Raw genomic sequence first — 14227 nt, forward strand, 5'->3', positions numbered from 1 at the left:
CCTTTTTTCCTCATTTGAAAGTCCAATCTAACACTGTTGACTTCAAACACACAAACACACACACTACCTGTTAGTCAACCAAAATAGCACACAGTCACAAGCCCATGTGAATGCAGGCTCCAATGGTAGTTGTGCATTGCATCCTACTGCCTGTAAATCATTACAGGACTGATGTTATCGAGGTTTCCTGAGTCTCTTTTGGTAAAAACGCACACACTCTTTTCCTTTCCATCCATTTTTTTATCTCCGTATCTTTTTCCTATCTGGAAAACAAACAGTATTCCGAGGAAACTGTCTGATTAAACCAAATCTAATAAGTGTCAAGATTAACTTTTTATTTTTTCGACAACTGAATTCATGTTTTGAAGTTCTGTGCTGTTTTTGTGACATCTTCACCAAATTTTTGAACACCCCCCCCCCCCCCCCCCACTGTATTATGTGTATTATGAAAGCGTAGGTTCATGAATACTGAAATGTCTGTGGTCTACAGGTCTGACGGCTGTGGGTGGTCTGTCCCTGATGGGAGGGGGCTACGTCCCAACTTCGACTGCTGAGACACTGGCTGTGCTCGCTGCCTTCATCTCTTCGGTCAACATTGCTGGTGAGTCACCCTAACACAGACACCTCACGGTAACCCCTGCCAGTTACAGCAACCCAGAGCCAATAATATATCATCTTGGGCTGAAGATTGAGGTGTTTAATATTGATTGTGCAATAACATCATTTCAAACCCAAGTTTTGCAGCTGCCCTCTCTGCCCACCTGCTCAGCCCAGAGTCGGTGGCTCTCGCTCGGACCACACACATCCATTCCTGCTATTAGCCTCAATAATTTCCATTATAATGACAAACTGTTCCTGGAGTCATTATAATACTCATCGCTCTGTAATAGTCCTGGGAAAAACAGAGTGTTCCTCCAGGGCTGAGCCATGATTTAGTTTTAATTTCTCCTATTAGCTCACTGCTAGACACCAGGACAGACTTTGATGCAAGCAAATAAACAGTTGACTTGCATAACAGATACATTTGGTTTGTTTGTTAAAATATACTGATGCGTCAGTTGAGTGTTAGAGATGCAGAGGGCATTAAGTGGAATCTTACCACAGATCAATCATTGCTTTCAAATGCATCACTGTACAAACCACTTTTTAGCGCTTTCACTTAACTTTGCTCTTTCTTCTGAAATACCACAGCCTTCATTGACATACCTACCAGTTATTTTTTTAATGTTCCCTTTGAGTTGGGTTCCTCAGACATATTTCATAGCAGTATACCACATTACCATAACCCCATCGGAACAAACTTAACACGCCATGGAAACGGACAAACACAATAAAGACAGAGCGCAATTAGGTCTATGTAAAATGTGAACATGCTGCCTTATCAATTCCATCTGTTAGCAAAAATCTGAAAAATGCCTGAAAGCTCCAGTGTGGTGGTTGCACTGCAAGAAGGGTAAAAAACCCAGAGCTACGTTTTTCTAAGCTACCGAACTGAAAAAATAAAACCAAAAACATGCAAAACTGGGATTCTGATATCTGCATGTTCAACAGGCACTTTCTTGCTGATAAGTCAAATATTCAAATGCCTCTTTAAAGCTAATATCAACTAATTGGCCAGTTTATTACGTATACCTGTTTTACTGCTCACTAAAAGCAAATTACAGTAATAGAAGCAAGTAGCAAGTAAGTATTAGTAGTAAATAACTACTTGTTACAACCAAAGTACGCAGAAAAGTATCAAGAATGAACAGCACGTCATATCTTGAAACATATGGGCTTTAGCTGCAGAAGATCATACCAGGTGTCACTCCTGTCAGCTAAGAAACAGGAAGCTGAGGCCACACTTAACACAGGCTAACCAAAATTGAACAACTGACAATTGGAAAAACGTTGCCTGGTCTAGTGAGTATAAAAAAGCTCAAACTGGTGTCTTGAACAAGAAAATTGGTTCACTGTACTCCATAGTGAGCAACTGTGTGATGATGTCATGTCAACATGGACTAGAATCTCTGAGGAATCTTTCCAGCACCTTGTTGAATCTGTGGACCAAGGAATTAAGGACCAACCAAGTATTAGCAAGATGTACCTAACAAAGTGGCCATTAAATGTAGTCATGTAAGCGAAGCAAAAGCATTTTGACATTTTAAAGATTGTATAATTGATGTTTTAACATTTTGAGTATTTAATTTGTTTGCTATCACGTGATAGCACGATGAGCTTTTTTAACAGCTAGTTGCCTTTTTCTTAACTTTATTAACGGGTCAAAGTTTTTACTGGTCTTGTGAAATACCTCATCTTTTACTGAAAATAACAGGCTAAAAATGTTGTATGTACATTCTTTGGTTACCGGCAGCATTCCCAGCACAGTATTTAGCAGATGTTATCATGGTGAGGTGCTAAATGAAGTAAGATAAGCAGTGTTTATCAGAATTTCATAACTCTGTTATTGCTTAATCTGACACAGTAAATCAATATTATGCTGTCTGAATGAGTTCAAGCACAACTCTTCCAGCATGAGTGTAAACTCTTAATCTTGTTTATAGGCTGTTTTTCTTGCAAGCTTTCCAAATATAGTGCCACTAGCCCCATTTTTGGTTAAGAATTACCCCCAAAAAGAGACCAATACTGGCTCAGCCCATACACAGACGTTCCTCCATATTAATATACAGTTAGATCCATATATATTTGGGCACTGAAACAAGTTGTTTTTTGTTTTTGTTTTTTTTAAAAACCTGTTTACTGAAACATATTCCAATTATAGTTATATAATGGACATGGATATGATGTGTACACTCAGTTTTCATTTGAGGGTGTCTACGTTCAAGAGGTGTAGGACAAAAAATGAACGACACTCTCCAGGAGGTAGGCGTATCGATATCTAAGTCTACAATAAAGAGAAGACTGCATGAAAGTAAATACAGAGGGTTCACTGCAAGGTGCAAGCCACTCACAAGTCTCAAGAATAGAGAAGTTTGACTGGATGATGCAAAAAATCAAAACAAAAAAATCCCCAGCAGTTCTGGAAAAACATTCTTTGGAAGGATGAAACAAAGATCAACCTCTACCAGAACAATGGCAAGAAGAAAGTATGGAGAAGGCGTGGAACAGCTCATGATCCAAAGCAACCACATCGTCTGTAAAACACAGCAGAGGCAGTGTGATGGCTTGGGCGTGCATGGCTGCCAGTGGCACTGGGACACTAGTGTTTAGTGATGATGTGACACAGGACAGACGCAGCCGAATGAATTCTGAGGCGTTCAGAGACATACTGTCTGCTCAAATCCCGCTAAATGCACTAAAATTGATTGAACAGCGTTCCATAATACAGATGGACAGTGACCAAAACATACAGCCAAAGCAATCCAAGAGTTTATTTGAGCAAGAAGTGGAATATTTTTGATTGACCAAGTCAGTCACGTGATCTTAACCCAGTTGAGCGTGCATTTCACTTGTTGAAGACTAAACGTCCATGAGTTCAAGACTTCAGACTGTTATTGCCAGCAAAAGGTTTTCAACCAAGTATTAGAAACGAACGTTTTATTTTCAGTTATTTAATTTGTCCAATTGCATTTGAGCGCCTAAAATGAAGGGATTAGGCTTAAAAAATACTTCAGTTCCTCACATTTTATGCAATCTTTTTGTTCAACCCACTGAATTCAAGCTTAAAGTCTACACTCAAACTGCATCTGAGTTGTTTCATTTAAAATTCATTGTGGTAACGTACAGAACCCAAAATTAGAAAAAAGAAAGTTGTCTCTGTCCAAATATGTAACTGTATTGACCCAGTCTGGTCTGGAATAATAGTCGATTATTAGTACATGTTTTAAATGGGACATTATGTGACTAAAATTACATGTACGGGACAGAAAGAGATGCTAACCTCCGATTCACCCCTCTGTGTATTAGTGCATGTGCATGCACGTGGCTACAGCCATGCCAGAGGGGAAAAGGGAGGCATACATGCAGTAATGTGATCTTGTCCTGTAAAGCAGTAAGACACTGTCTGCTCCCGGTTTGACACTTTTGAGGTTTTCTACTTGAAATATTTACCCTGACATAAAGTAGACTCATTAAATTCCTAACATTGGTTATTGGGCTTGGCAACAAATTTTAGCTATGGCCTATAAAACACCTGTTAGTCTAAAAATGTAGAAACTGTTTTTCAGGTGCGTCAACTATTTTTACTCTTTTTCTTCTTCTTCTTCTTGTTTTTAGTTAAAGTTTTTTGTGTTTTTCTGTATAAATGATTATTTTGTTAATTTTAATTGACTTAGCAGTTGTCAATATAAGTGTCTTCATTTCCTCATCAGGTGGTTTTCTGGTGACTAAGAAGATGTTGGACATGTTCAAACGTCCCACTGATCCCCCAGAGTACAACTACCTCTATTTGCTACCTGGTGGTGTCTTCGTCGGAGGCTACGCTGCTGCCCTGCAGTCTGGATATAACATTGAACAGGTGAAAGAGGACATTTAAGTTGTGTCCGTTAGTTAAAGTGTTTTCATGTTTTCTCACTGAAGCTATTTTCTTTATCCATGTGCATTGATGCAAAACAGCTCATGACTATATAAAAGTCCTTGAGACCTCCAAAATGTATTCTTTGATTCCACAGATGTTGTGCAGGAACTCTAAGTAAAATCACTTGGACTTTTCTTTTTTTTTTCTTATTCATCCTGTGGTTCCTTAATCCTTGTCCACCCTTCTTTTCCATTCTCGCTCTTTCCCTGACCAGATGATGTACTTAGGCTCAGGCTTGTGCTGCGTTGGTGCCCTGGCTGGCCTTTCTAACCAGACCACAGCCCGTCTGGGTAACACTTTAGGTATGATGGGAGTCGCAGGCGGGATTGCAGCCACTCTGGGTGCCCTCAAACCAAGTCCTGAGCTCCTGGCACAAATGAGTGCAGCCATGGCTGTGGGTGGCACTGCTGGTGAGTCTGTTTGCATTTAGAGTTGCAAATAAAAACTTTAAAATTACCAGGATCTCAGTACTGGTTACTGATGACATGCAGTCTGATATTCATCTAAGTCACAAATGGAGATAAAAACAGTCTGAGTAAAGCAATGACACAGAGACATTTGTCTTTATTTAACATGGTGAGTAATAAATTACACTGCAAGCTTAAAACCTACTAATGTCTGGTGTTCAGATTTAAGACATGAGATTTGATGCGTGGGCTGCAGGAGGTGCCATTCCTGTAAATAAAGGCATGCAAAGTCTGCTCCTCTTAAGGAAAACCTGCTTGGCATTTAACATGCTTTGATTGCGACAGCTTTCACAAGATCTTAGAAGCATTACTGAGGTAAAAAGAAGTGGGAAAGGCTAGAAAACTACAGGGACCTGAATGTTCATCAGTCTACAATGAGCCAAATTGTTTTAGACGTACTGCAAAGATCATCCCAAGGTTTCAGTGCAAAAAGAGGTAAGCACAAGGGTAGCAGCAAAACACCTGCAGACATCTTCTCACACACACACACACACACACACACACACACACACACACACACACACACACACACACACACACACACACACACACACACACACACCTTGCAACAATATAATGGATATATATCTAAATGAAATAATGAAGCTAAATTGTATGAAGTAACTTTGTCAAGGCAGCAGTCCATAACCTTGAGATTGGGAGAGGTTGGGTGTTGCAGCAGTATTGATGCAAAGCAACAAGCACACAAGTTAATTAGCACCAGAAGAGCTGGAAGACAATGAAACAAGATTCAGGTTTTGATTAGGTTTGACTCTAATCCAGCTAAGATCCTGAGGTATGACCTTTAGAGGGATTTTTTTGATCTTGACATCCCGGGAGTTTTGTATGAAGGAAGGCTCCACTGTTCCTCGTCAGCATTCTGCATGTTGCAAAAGCACTTACTGGACATACTCGATTGTTAAAGGATGTTCCACAAGTTACTGAATTCAAGAGTTAATGTTTAACTCTTTTCAGCTTCCACCATAACTACTTAATGTGTTCAATTAAGCAATGAAAAGCACAACTATTTGTGTGTTAATTAGCTTAGTCAGGTTGTATTCAAGTTGATTGAAATCATCGTAACGCCAAATGATTCACAAACTCCCTTCTTGCAGCTGTGCATAGATTTTAAAAGATCGACTTGTCCTTCTCCCCTGCACAGAAGTAGGAATGTCTCTTGACTCCAATATATTGAATGCGGCTTTTGCATTGTTTGCATGTATTCTGGCCTTGGCTACATTAGGTTAGCAGGTGTGTTAAGAGCAGTGATATTTACATCATGACTAAATCTCTGCCAGACAAAGCAGATCTGTCAGAATGGTCAGCATCACACATTACTCACTTTCTCTCTCTTTGAGGATTGTTTGATCATTTAAATGCTAATTGTTCCAGCCACAAAGCCGAAACCCAGACTAAACTATCCACACAGACAATAATGCTGTTTTTCTTTTTAACCCCAGATACGGGAATGTATTTCACACACGCACATGTACAGAAAGTGTAGACCAACTCACACACACGGAATTTCCCCAAGCAAGCCTCATCAGCAACACCTGGCTCTTTAGATGGGCCCACTTCCCAGCAGTCCTGAGTGCATGTGCATGTGCTTGTGATTTGCATGTTATTTGTGTGTGGGTCTTTCAGGGCCACTAAACTTTATTTACTTCTTATCTCTCCTTCTCTCTAGGCCTGGCCATTGCTAAGAAGATCCAGATCAGTGACTTGCCCCAGCTGGTGGCTGCTTTCCACAGTTTGGTTGGCTTGGCTGCTGTGCTCACCTGTGTGGCTGAATACATGATTGAGTACCCACACTTCGCCACAGACCCTGCAGCCAACCTCACCAAGATAGTTGCGTATCTTGGAGCCTACATCGGTGGAGTCACTTTTAGCGGCTCTTTGGTAGCATATGGCAAACTGCAAGGTGAGAGCTGCAGTTGCATATACTAAATATTGAATGGAAAAGAAACATTTACACTTGCTGATGTACAGGCACACTTTGGAATAATGCTGACATGTTATTATAAAGCATATTTATTACACTTTTGATCATCCTGGTTGCCAGAGAGGAGGCAGATACAGTCCATCATGAGATGCTACTTTTAGGTGCACGATACATATTAGGAAAACCATGGATCTGGGTCAGCTGTGATCTGTAAAGCTACAGTTAATGTTAATTTTGCAAAGCTCTTTTTAGAAAAATATTTTTTAAGCTCAGATGTGCTCTTCCTTTACTTTCTTTCCAAGAGCCAGATTAGAAGATCACTGCCAATCTCGAGTCTCTGCATTAATTCTTCAACTGGAGCTGGGAGTCATTGAGCTTTGCTTAGCATAAACACTATATAAGCAAAAGTAAACTCCTTGTTTAAGTTAATAAGAAGTCTTAATTATGGGTGGCAACCTCAATGCCTGAAAAATGAAGCTGGTATGGAAGTGCCAAAAAGTACAGTTCTCTTACTGGCCACTTGAGGCTGCTCCTAAACCACCTCAGTCTCCAGAGACTTCCATGTTAAAATGCCCAGCTTACAACAGTTTGGTCCATTATGGATAGTTTCCCGCTTCATAACAACTTTGTACTGAGTGAATCCGTTTAGATACTGTTAAGGCCAAAAGTTAGGGATGTGGTTTCTTTGGCAGATGTGCCAACACAGAGTGTAGATGCAGATAGCTTGAAGCTAGGTTTCACACCTGCTACTCAGATTTACTGAACTAGACTTCTCAGCCATGCTTTTGCTGTTTGGTAGGAACAAGTGATGTGGATTACAGTGTGGTACAGACCATCTAGGAAGTTTGTGTTTTAGCTTCAGTGAGTGAATTCTTGTATTTTGTTATTGCTGTGTTGTTTCAGATAAGCAGACATGTGTGCATTGCAACTTACTAACCATACTTGCTAGATAAGAGAACTTGGAACTGTTTTCTTCAGGTACCTTCTGACTATAAAAGTCCAAAGCGTTACTGTTGAGACCAGGTGCCATCACGGCAGCTCCATCCATCTTTAGTTTCTAGTTCCTGTCTGAATACTGCAATTCGTTTAACTCACTTCTTGTTTTTGTTATAATTGAGATGATTGAGCCACGATCGAGTTGGCAGTTCGTCTTGTAATCGGAAGGTTGCCGGTTTGAGCCCCGGCTCAGACAGTCTCGGTCGTTGTGTCCTTGGGCAAGACACTTCACCTACCTCCCTCGCTTCTGTCAGTCTGCCCCAGGGCAGCTGTGGCTACAACTGTAGCTGCCTCCACCAGTGTGTGAATGTGAGAGTGAATGAATAGTGGAATTGTAAAGCGCTTTGAGGGCCCCGAAAAGTGCTATATAAATGCAATCTATTATTATTATTATTATTATTATTATTATTATTATTATTATTATTATTATTATTATTATTATTATATTTCATATGTATGGTAAAGTTTTATTTGCGATTGTTTTTCCTAAACATGACCAGTTAACTGACCTGCAATTATTTTTTGACATTTGGAGGTGAAAAATGATCAAAGAAAAAAAATGTTATCTTTATTGATTAACAAACTTAACTCTAACCTGCATCGACTATATGCACAGACACACATATGCACACTTTGCTGCCAGCTTGATCATACTGTGTTTATCCACATAAGGAAGTCTGCTGCTTCGTGTCACCGCTGCTAGCTGTGAAGCGTTAAAAAAGAAGCCCAGTTCATCAGGTTCATGTGCTGGCTCCAGTCCTTGTAATCACACTGTAATTTCCATGTTGACTGAAAGTGTTTCATAAGGACAAATTATGCATCTACATGGCATTCAGTTAATGACAAGTCTCAAGTGGTGGTTGCGAAGGAAGAAATCTAAAATGATAAATGTCACACATACAAAAAAAAGCTACTGCTAGGAGTTTGAGTGTACACCTAGCAGATTTTTTTTTTGTTCTCACCACTTTTCTCCACATGCAGGTATGTTGAACAGCGCTCCTCTGATGCTCCCCGGTCGTCACGCCCTGAATGCCACTCTTATGGCAGCAAGTGTCGGTGGGATGATTCCCTACATGCTGGATCCAAGTTACACCACAGGCATCACCTGTCTCGGATCAGTGTCTGCTCTCTCTGCTGTCATGGTATGCTGTGTTTATGTATGAAGTCTGTTTTTTCGCTCTTAAAAATCACAGATTGAGAAGTTATTTCATACCGACAGACTGGACATGATGGTAAAAATTTTCACGAGTGGTGAAAGGGCATAAAGAAGTCAAGAGAAATGATGCCAGAGAGGTGTAGAAAAGAGACAAAACGAAGGGATTTGCTCATAAATGTCAGGAGGCTTTTTGCACAGGAAACAGTAGCTGCCCAGAAATTCAGAATGGAGCAGAGAGTTGGCAGTGGCCAAACTGCTGGGTTAATATTCTCCACTGTCGTTAAGCTTAACGTTTGAAATTCTGTAGAAATCAGAGACAGACATCTTCAATGCAGGCATTTCTCCATAGCAGTGTCAAATGTTAAGCATGTGACAGTGAACAATAACAATAAACAACAACCCCACCTACTTTTAAATCTATTTTTTACTGACAGTCTTTAGATTTACAATTAGCAATAGTTATATTCTATGAAGTTAGACTTAGGATCTATAGAGAAGCGTTTTACAGTGTAAATAATAAAGGAAAGTGATAATTGTTCTCTTTAGAGAGTCTTTAGGCCTTCAAAGTTTCATTTACTGATGCTGAGTACTTTATACATTAAGTGAAGCCAGGCAGTACATGTTAAAAACGGAAGAAATTTTATGCACAGCCGCGTGTTGGAGTTTCAGTTTTTACACGTGCCAATCCCCCTAAAAACATTAGCATGTCCCTGGAGAAGGTTGATGGATATCATTTCACAGTCTGTTTTATATTTCTGTCCTCTAATCAGTCGTTCAAATACAGTATAATGCATCATCTACTCTACATGTGTGCGTTTCTTAACACTTCTGGATCCTGCTGAGGCTTTCGTAACTACAGTTGGCTCTTATTAAACGAAAGCTGTTCAGATGATAGCGGGAATGGAGGACAAGAAAAATTTGATTGTGAAAAATATGTCTAAAACTAGGATGATGTTTTTATCCGTTGAAAATAAAATGTTGTTTATTTAATTATTACAAAACACTAAGTGGACAGGAGTTTCATTCTAGTATATTTAAAAGTTTGTAAGGTTTTGTTTGAATGTGAGTGTCTCAACACTAGAGTGCGACTATTGCATATATTACATTACTTAACCTTAATCCTAACATTGTAACATTCAGACATTAACCTAACAAATTATTAGTTGTATTTTGACAGTCGGATTTTATGGATTAGCACCTACCAAGGGAAGTAAAAGAAAGAAACATTAGTCTTGCTCTGTGTGCACACTGCTGAGGAAGGACAGAGATGTTTTCATTGTGTACCAATCTCTGTATAAACTGTAAAAGTCACACTGGATCCTGCTCTGCTCTGTTTCAATAAAGCACCAAGTTCATGTGCAGTATCACGGAGCAGGAATGTGCAGGGCTCGGCTCTATACACTCAGAGTGAGGACTAAGTGTAGAGTTGACACGACAGAGCCCAAGTTTTGGCACTCACACACGCTACAGGATTGTTTGGTCTGTTGTTCGGTGGCGGCTTATGATGTCATAATATGTCATGCATAATGAAAGTTTTGTGGTTAGAAATTAGATATCATTGCCCTGGAATTAAAATGACACAATGCTTTTTTTCAAGGTGTTACAGGTGTATACACACCACAAATGGGTCATTGTAGCCTGTTGGTATGTGGTTGCTGAGCAACGCATTAAAGCTACTTTCAGCTGCTACTTTGTCACCTCGGTGGGTGGGTCCATATCTGTTCTGGGTTTTTTTTGGTTTTTTATACCAGATGCTCTTCTTAATGCAGTCCCAAAGGGATTTGTGTCTCCTCCCAGAGTCAAACCCGAGATGTTTTGTTTGTTAGGTAAATGTGTAAACCACTACATTATGGAGCTGCTGCACTGGCTTCATAATATCTGATATAGACAAGAAACGTCAGGGGCCTTTGTGCCAGTTTTAGCTACTCAACTCCTGATTGTGTTGGAGGAATTTGCAGTGATGATTTAAGAACTCCGCTGCTGCGCTGCTGTATGTTCGCAGCACAAAGTTCTAATATTGGCACATACTGGACAACATATATGCAAAAATCGCGGCCAATATCATTCGACAACGTCAGCAAACGTGTCTGTCAGTTGAGCTCATAGCTGCTCTCAATTTTGCTGCTCTAACGAATACTTAAGATGATCACAGGAGTGGGTTTAACCACACATTTCCTACTCCTTTCTTCCAGGGTGTAACACTGACAGCAGCTATTGGAGGTGCTGACATGCCGGTGGTAATCACCGTACTCAACAGTTACTCAGGCTGGGCCCTGTGTGCCGAGGGCTTCCTTCTCAACAACAACCTGCTGACCATCGTCGGAGCTCTCATCGGGTCATCTGGAGCCATTTTGTCATATATTATGTGTGTGGTGAGTGGAGCACAGACTCAGCATCTCATGTAGCAGATAGTTTAATGTGGTTTTTCCTTATCTGTCCACCAGGAGGGACTCTTAACTTTTCCATTATAGCAAGACTGTGGAGTGGCTTTTCTAAATATTCCGGTCACAAATGTGTGAAATTCATTGCCATGTTTTGTTTTAGACAACAGCGTTTAGTGTAAAGTAAATATGAAAGAAAGTATCTTAATTTCCCCCCCTCCTCTAGGCCATGAATCGCTCACTGGCTAATGTGATCTTGGGAGGCTACGGCACATCTTCCACCGGCACAGGAAAGCCCATGGAGATCACAGGGACACACACAGAAGTCAATGTGGATCAGACTGTCGAGATGATTAAAGAGGCCCAAAACATAATCATCACTCCAGGTAAGACATACACACACAACCCTATACTCACACTGAGGATTTTATGTGAGTGGAAAAATACAGTACTTTGACTTTGCCAGTCTCTTTTTTGCCATCATTAGCACAGTGTGTTCTGTTTATTTAACCTTTTGTTAACCCGTGTTACATCATTTTGCTGGGTTAATTGACAAGTCCTGGTGGAGCGCACGTGCACGAACACACACAAAAGCACATGCACACACACGTAAACCCGCTGTTAGGTTTCTGTGTGGTCGTCAGTGCTCGTAAATAGACATTCTGCAGTGCAGCTTATGTATGCAAGGTCAAAGGGGGAAATTAGATGGAATGAGGCTATGTTGGTTTTTTTGTTGACAATTCAAATACCACACTCCAAATTGGCTTCTAGTTCCTTTTTCAGGGTTAAAGAGTGGGTTCCAGTCTTTGTTCCAGCTATATGATTTTCTTTGTTTCACGTGTTTTCAATATTTGTCTAGATATGTGCCTGAACCTCCCACCTGGACTATAACGATTGTCCTTGGAGCTGCTGCTCTAAACTCATTATTGTGTGGCCCACTGACATTTCGGTCCCCTCGTCTAGACTGTTGTTAACCATTCGCAGTTCCAAAGGGTTGTTTCGCTCACGTGGGTACATGTAAACACAGACCAAAGGCATCTAATCTGCAAACTGGTGATTCCAGTCACAGCGCTGAGTGCCTGTATACAAAAATGAAGTCTTCAGAGGAAACCGCTGCAATTTACAAGAATTGCAAATTAAAATGGTCACGTGGTCAAGTGAAAAAGAGGTGATCCATGGAGAGAGTGGCATCCAATTTAGGTTAAACCATCCCACCCCCGCTTCTTTTCTGGGAATAATGGCAGATGAACAGGAACACGCCTGACAGCTAAAACCAAAACCAGCCCCCCAAAAACAGATATTTTCTTAGCCTTTTCTCAAAAATGTTTCACAAACAAATCAACACCAAGACAGGATGAATAATAAAATACCAGACATTTCTTCAGTTGGTCTGTTATTACTTATTTCCTGCTCCATATTTTGAAAGGTTTTGAATGATTTACATTTCAGAGTAATAATCGTTTATCTTGTACTTGGACCAGCTTCTCGGGTCATTCATTGCTGTCTTGTTTAAACCAGCTTTCTTCTGATTGGCTTCCCCTCAGAAACAGAAGGTTTGAACAACAGGTGGGTGGGGCTTCTGTGCTAATGGCCAGAGATGTGTGCTTGAAATTATCATATGGAGGATATCTCCTCTCTTTGACATCATACAGACTCAAGAGTAGAAAAAACTGGCTGAAACCAGGCATTTTGGGCAGCTTCCAGCTAGTAGGGACACATGCTGGACAATATGAGCTTTTAATAAGTAGCAATCAGGAATAATTAGGAATCAGTCTACTTGAAAAGATTCCAGCGCAAATACGATGATTAAAATCATTATCGTTCGCTTATCTGAAGTTGACTCACCTTGAAAGCAGGCGAGGTGAGTCAAGGGTATTCCAGATGTTCTTCTCCCTCTCACAGTTCTCCATCTCAAACTCTACTCAGGCCATATGATAATATAATCTCACCAGTGAATTCTGGTACTACTTTGGGATCTTCTTCAAGTTTGTCATGCCCAGAAAATCTCCAATTGGAGGCACTGTGACATCCAGATGTCTTGGCTCCTTACTCTCTCTTTAAGGCTGATTCTAACCACCCAGTGGGGGAAATGCATTTCGGCTGCTTGTGTTCTGGTCATTACAAAGATCTCATGATCATGGGTGAGGGTTGGGACGTAGATCGGTTGTTAAATGAAAGCTTTGCCTTTTGGCTTGACTCTCTCTTCACTGTGACACTCTGTTACATCTCCGAAATTACTGCTAAAACCGTCGCCGATCTGCCGGTCCAACTCCATGTGCTCCATGTTCCTATCACTTGTGAATAAGATCCCAGTCCTGGGAACTGAAATCCATTAAAACAAATTATAAAACAATCTGTTGAATAATTGGCCGTTTTAAACAACATCAATCAGCTATCCAGACTTTGTTGCAAAGTCTGGATGTCAGCAAGCTTCTAAAATTCCACTTAGTGTTAAACATTCAAACATTCTTAATCTTAGATTTGTTTTCAACTCTGTAGTTTTATAGTTTTAAGGCCTTTTCACTGCACATGTGCCATTTGTCACCTGTGATGACAGGTAAATGTAAAACTTATACAGCCAGACTGTTTCCACTGGAGACAACGCTTCATATGTCGCTGTACAGAACCCAGTACATTAAAATGTGCAGAACAATCGGAAATTTAATTGCTAAAACATGACAATAGCCAGAGTATAGAAGTAATATTTTTTATGGCTATGCCTGCATAACTCACATCAGCCAAATGCATGGTTTGTTGAGCTGTGTGAGG

At 40.4% G+C, this 14227-nt stretch overlaps 1 protein-coding gene across 1 annotated transcript in view; it reads left to right on the forward strand.

Moving 5' to 3' along the window:
* nnt (nicotinamide nucleotide transhydrogenase) overlaps window positions 1-14227 on the forward strand; it is a 36537-nt gene that overhangs the window by 14903 nt on the left and 7407 nt on the right. The window contains exons 12-18 of the mRNA XM_085359742.1: window positions 491-601; window positions 4311-4456; window positions 4731-4926; window positions 6671-6904; window positions 8903-9063; window positions 11270-11449; window positions 11685-11844. Coding sequence (XP_085215868.1) covers window positions 491-601; window positions 4311-4456; window positions 4731-4926; window positions 6671-6904; window positions 8903-9063; window positions 11270-11449; window positions 11685-11844 — 1188 coding nt within the window. The remainder of the gene's footprint in view (window positions 1-490; window positions 602-4310; window positions 4457-4730; window positions 4927-6670; window positions 6905-8902; window positions 9064-11269; window positions 11450-11684; window positions 11845-14227) is intronic.

This window comes from Diplotaxodon limnothrissa, linkage group LG7 (assembly GCF_057381915.1).
Source record: "Diplotaxodon limnothrissa isolate DT_005_m linkage group LG7, D_limnothrissa_male_GT1.1, whole genome shotgun sequence".
Taxonomy (NCBI): domain Eukaryota; kingdom Metazoa; phylum Chordata; class Actinopteri; order Cichliformes; family Cichlidae; genus Diplotaxodon; species Diplotaxodon limnothrissa.